This window comes from Arctopsyche grandis, chromosome 12 (assembly GCF_051622035.1).
Source record: "Arctopsyche grandis isolate Sample6627 chromosome 12, ASM5162203v2, whole genome shotgun sequence".
Lineage (NCBI taxonomy): Eukaryota > Metazoa > Arthropoda > Insecta > Trichoptera > Hydropsychidae > Arctopsyche > Arctopsyche grandis.
This window is the reverse complement of record NC_135366.1, coordinates 29,314,948-29,320,947: the sequence shown is the minus strand read 5'-3', so window position 1 is coordinate 29,320,947 and position 6,000 is coordinate 29,314,948. Positions and strand designations below refer to the sequence as shown.

Below are 6,000 nucleotides of genomic sequence, written 5' to 3'. Positions count from 1 at the left end.
AAAAAAATGAGATTCGTCGAATTGTGAAGAAGAAACGATTACAAATTTCAATCATTTGTCGATGTATTTTATTTCATTTTCGAAATAAAAATGTGTTTAACGAAAAAACTAAGTGTCATTAATTTCCCCCATTTGATATTTTTGTTCGGAAAATTTTTTATGTACATTAAAATTACTTTTTTTTTTGAGCACTGTATGTTTATATACAATGGATCTACTGGGATTTTTTATTTATTTATTTAAGATTAAGATTGTTATCACCAATTTTTTTCCTCTATTGCCTTTTATATAAAAATTCACGTTAAATACATAGATTTTTTAAATATTTAACTAATCACTAAAAAATAGTATCGTACACACAAATATAGTATATGAAATATTCATTTACATACATATCAATACTGTCATTTTTTTTGTTTATTACATGATGTTACTCTCTTTACCCTGTGTATTAAAATATAAATATGTCCGAATTGTATAAAAAAGTATTTACACCTATTTTTTTTTTTTTTTTTTACTTTCACTCACTTCACTTCTTTTCGGATGGCTGGGTTTGAGTTCCAGTATCGGAGACATTCCAACTAACATCCTTCATATCTTTATTGTTATTGTCCTTCACTTCACTCGAAGCCCTAGCTGTTTTGCAGGTGTCCTGCGAGCGCCTTCGTCAAATCTCCGGAGCTTCAACTCCATCTCCAACGTATCCTTCGTCGGGACTTTCGGAAGGGTTCTCCAAGTCCTTAGTGCTAGAAGATTGACTTACGGACACACCTTTCGCCTTGGCCGTATCCGGAACTTTGTCCGAAGCTAATCTCGAATCGGCGTCACTCGTTTGAGTAGGGACACACCTGGTCGACACGTAAACACCGTTAGGTTGCTGCTGAGGATGATAAGTACCTGGAACACAATGGGGCCAGCCTCCAGACATCACAGTTTGAGGAGAAGTGCAACACGGAGCCAGAGAAGGAGACATAGCCCCAGACTTGTACCCTTCAGGTGGAGAAGGAATGAAACTCGCATCAGACACACCGACCTGATCAGGTGCATACTGCCTAGGCTGGGTATAAGGATAGCCCTCAACCGTATATCTGACATCAGCAGGACTATAGTGCTCATAAGAAGGCGGTTGGTTGCTCCTAACAAAGAATTCAGCTTCTCTTGAAAAGCGAACGCTCGGCGTTGGAGCAGTTTTGATCTTGGATCTGTTATGAGGCAAGGTGCGATAAAAGTTGTTCTGTCCATCGGTTACCATCATAGGTTGTTGCATGGTTTGCAACTTGGGCAAACCAAAATCGATAGGATATCCGTCGCTGTCCAAAAAGCATCCTGGATTCAGATGAACATCAGCAACGTGCTGATACATATCGGGTCTGACTCCTCTGGGGAGCGTAGCAACACTGTTCAGATACTTCTGCTGATCTTGCCACTTGACTTGTCTCGGTGGTGCTGATGAAAGCGAAAGTACTGTGCTCGTGTCAAAGTTGTCTGATGATTCTTCATCAGCTGGATCGTTCTGCTTCTCTGAATCGTCGTCGTTTAGAGTCTTCCTCCCCTTTCCAACACTTTCAGTGTCGTTGATCAAATCTGGGTTCTGTTCTATTTGGTAGCTTCTAAGTGTTGTTGGATTGAAGCAAACCGTATTATCCAAATTGCTGATAAGCAGATCTCTAGCAGGCGTTGAGTACATTGCAACATGGTGGTGCTGATCTGTGACTATTATACTTCCGTTCAATTTTGGAGGAATTGAATCATTGCAGGAATTGCTGTTGCCACTTTTCATCACATTTGTAGGATACTGCAATGCGACATCTTTACTGCTTTCCTTTTTCTTTCTACGCTTCTTATTCTTTTTACATTTGATAATTGCTATTATTATAATGATGAAAATTAATATCAACACCACTCCAGCTCCAATAGCAAACGTCAGAATATACTCGAATGGAAACGTTACGACAATAAGAATTGGCTCCTCTTTTACTATGACTCTTATTGTGTAGTTAGATTGACTCTTTCCAGCTGGGTTTTCAGCTATGCATGCAAAAGTTCCGTTGTCTTCACTGTTTGTATTGTATATGAATAATTCGCTTCTTTTTTCGACTGTTCCTTCTTCTATATAGTAGTAGAGGTGTATCCCAGGTGCTACCATTGAATCGTTTTGTAAGACTTGACCTTGAAACCACCATGATACTTTAGCTTCAGGCACGGCAGAAACTTGGCATAAGAGTGACACATTCTTTCCTTCGCTGATTTCCAAATAGAAAGTAGTTGGAGAGACGTCTGGAAGGCAAGCCAAATCGGTCTCAACAAGAGATTTTATAGCGTGTCCTGAGAGTCTGGAAGGTGAGCTACACTTAGGTTCAACAGAATGCGGTATGTTGAAGTTCAAAAGCCACGTGTAGAGATCTTGAGAGTTGCAATCGCACTGCCACCTATTATTGTGTAAATCCACTCCGTGCAACGTGTCTGGAAGTATGTGCGAACCTCTCATTGTAGTCAATTTGTTTCCATCGAGTTTCAACCACTCCAAATGGCTCAGACCTATGAAAGCCTCGTCTTCGATGAGAGATATGTCGCAATTGCTCAGCTCCAAAGTCGTCAGGAACGTCAAGTGTTGAAATCCGTGGCTCTTGAGCACTTTGATCGGATTCTCGCTGAGTGTCAACCGCATAAGAGAAGGAAAGTCGGAAAATATAGGAGTGGGCACGTTGACGAGCAAATTTTCCGACAAATCCAACTCAACCAAATTTGACAGACCTTTAAAGGAGTCGTCGTCGATCTTGACGATCTTACAACGCGCCATGAAAATCTTCTGTAAGTTTATCAAGCCGATGGTCTTGAAGCGCTCTCTGGGCAACACTTGGAGATTGTTCCCGGAAAATTCCAAAACTTGGGTACCATGATCGAGACCATTCGGTATGAGAGTCATGGCCTTGTCAACACATTCCACGGTCTGCTTGCCGTTCTTCCATTTGCAGGTGCAAAGTTCTGGACATGACCAGGCCTGTTGCACCAGCTGCATCAGAAGCAACAGCACACACAGAGTGCACGGTTGCTTCAACGCGGCCTTGGTCTGCATCCTTGAAACGTGCAACACTATCATGGTTGCATCGTAGTCCTGCTTTGAAGTTATCAATCAAATTCTTGGATGTCTACCAGTAAGCATCTGCAAAGAATAAAAAATATTGATTAAATTTATGATCAAAGATCTTGCAAAGTTGAAGAATATAGCATCATAATGGTATCAGGACATGGCAAGTGTCAAAGTTTGTTATTTCATCTGTACACATAACAAGCACATTCCTTAATGGTTTCCTCTAATTTCAATGGAACAATTCGTCCCTAGCACACATCGTACCCACTCGGAAAATTGAATAGACAAGTGAGCACATACACACACACACACACACATCCAGACAAGGACACTTTTACCATAGAATCGTTAGACAAATGTTTGGTAATTGCTACACTATATGTTGACATGCCGTTGATTGCCGGTAATTTGTTATGTCAGTCAAGTTGCTGTCGCAGTGTCTGCAATTAACCATGCTTTGTCCCCCCAACCCCCCCTCGATGCAGTATAATACACAATACATCGATTCGTTTTCCATTTGAATGCACGCATCTCCCCGAGGATACGAAGGTATAACCGAAATCACAAATGCGAGGTTTACCTCACATTTACATAATAATAAAAGGGCGCTTGAGGTTGTTTTTTTTTTTTTTGCCACACTCATGTACGATCGTATTACTCTTTTCTACCTGTGAGAATCTTGTATCGTAAAATTTACATGGGAACTTTTTGATTTGGAAACGTGGCGAACTTATATATGTATATATTAAAAGTCTGCATAGTCGGTGATAATAGTGGGTCCGTTTTATTCGGAACAATGCCTTTGCCATTTTCGAAAAGAATTACCATCTGACGCCAATGACTCAGCACAAACTCCACAAACTCCAGGAAGAAAAAATCCAGCATGGAATGGACGGGAAGAGTGAAAAAAAAAAAAAGAAAAATTCAACGCAAACACACAATGGAATCTTTTGGATACATATTCTTCCGCGTTTCCTCGAGTCTTCTTCCTGTTTTTTTTTTTTTTTTTTGTTTAAGAATGCTATATGGTGAAATATAGCTCACAGTCTCTGAAACCGTAAATACCCATCTAATTTCCCTTTTTTGGTATAAAATTCGTACTTAAATTTAATGATACTTTAAAAAATATGGCATGAAACATTTTCAAAATTTTTCAATATAACGATTAGATTTTCATTAACCAACACAATGTTTCAGTGTGATTTTACAATCGGAATTTTAATCATATGCAAAACACAGAGACAAACATTAACATAAACCAGTGCCGTGGACTAGTGGTTAGCATAGCTTTCGAGAAGAGTGGTCAAGAGTTCGGGTCCCACTAGAGTACCACTGCTGGCCAGACTTTGGTTTGTGACTCCCGGTCGATCGTTTCTTATCAGAGTTTGCCCATTTTTCTGATTTTTATTGCAACAGTTCCTATAAAAATTAGCATCTCCTATCTTTCTTGCTAATCTCAAGTTATTCAGCGTCTTGAGGTTCGCCAATTTGATTATAAAAATGCTGCAAAATTTCACTTCATAGATGTTTGTATGAATTCACATTTTATAAAATACTTATATATGTATATTGATTGACTGTATTGTATTTGCATAAATGCACTCGTCGCTTTGGAGTGATATTTAAAGGCAAAGTGTTAATGTTCTATGAAATAAAATTAAAGTTAAAAAAAATACGAAAACGAGATCAGCGATTGATAATAAATACAAATCAGTCAAAATCTCTCACGATCACAATACTATTATTAATATATTGATTCTTCGTAAATAGAAAAGTAAATAATATTATTTGAGTTATTTTTATTTTTTAAATACTGTATACAAATGTATATAGTATATAAGAAGGCTTTACAGGTAAACCTGAATGCCAACCCAAAAGAGTAATTATTACAGAGAATCATGGATACATCTATAGAAACATTTTGAAAAACAGTTTTGAATTTGCGCACTATTTTATAAACTTGAATTTTGCGAGAGAAGGGACAGATTGCCAATTTGTTGGGACTTTTTCAATGAAATTAGATAAATTGGCAAACTCTGATGGGAAACGATCAACTTGGACTAACATACCTAAGGTCTGCCCAGCAGCACCGGGTCAAGGATTCTCAATTGAAAGCATCACATGCTTACCACTGATCAATGCTTCTGGTTATAATAGATTCACGGCTTACTTCATATTTTAGCACGTTTGCAATATAAAAATTGCACATTTAAAAATGCTTTGACATTTAATATTACAATTTAATTCACAGTATGCACAAACATTCACATAATTCAAAGAAAATTTGATATTGCAATTATCTCAATTCACAATTCGGCTAAATTCGATACATGCAAGTCATTGGACCCCTTTCAACATATGTAATTGCACTGTAATTGTGCATTATCATAAATTTTATAATACAATAATGCAAAGCGAGCGCTTATCATTTGAGAAGAGGGAAAACAGCGTAGAGAGTTAAAATTCATATTTCATTTTGTAAAAAGAGAAGTAACGACCCAATAAATAAAGTGCTAACAATTAACGTCCTCTTCTTATAGATGATGGCTTTCGTAAAATAAAAGTGACCATCTGGTAACAGACTTCTGAAGTTTACGGTTCAAATTAAAATACAATGAATTATTTTATCAAATTTGATGCTTCTTAATTGAAAACTTAGAATTTTCACAGCTGAAATTTCATCTTTATATATGTACATGTATAGTAGATTTTATCATTTCATACGAACTAAAAGTTTTCTTTATAATGTTCTACGCTAAATTTCAACGTACACAAAGAGACGCATCCTCCATTTGAGAATCGTTACCAATCGTCACACAAGACGTGATAAACGGATATTGCTGTCGTACACGAGAAAGTTTTGCACAACTTTCCACTGCTCGCCTCGATGCGACAAATGATAATTTCCG

At 37.5% G+C, this 6,000-nt stretch overlaps 1 protein-coding gene across 2 annotated transcripts in view; it reads right to left on the bottom strand.

Moving 5' to 3' along the window:
• Positions 1 to 516: 516 nt before the first annotated feature.
• Positions 517 to 6,000, bottom strand: part of kek2 (leucine-rich repeat, immunoglobulin-like domain-containing kekkon 2 protein) — a 253,432-nt gene continuing 247,948 nt past the window's right edge. For both annotated transcript variants that reach the window (XM_077442144.1, XM_077442145.1), the window contains one exon: positions 517 to 3,163. In XM_077442144.1, the coding sequence (XP_077298270.1) occupies positions 668 to 3,100 (2,433 nt within the window). In that variant the 5' untranslated portion in view covers positions 3,101 to 3,163 and the 3' untranslated portion in view covers positions 517 to 667. The remainder of the gene's footprint in view (positions 3,164 to 6,000) is intronic.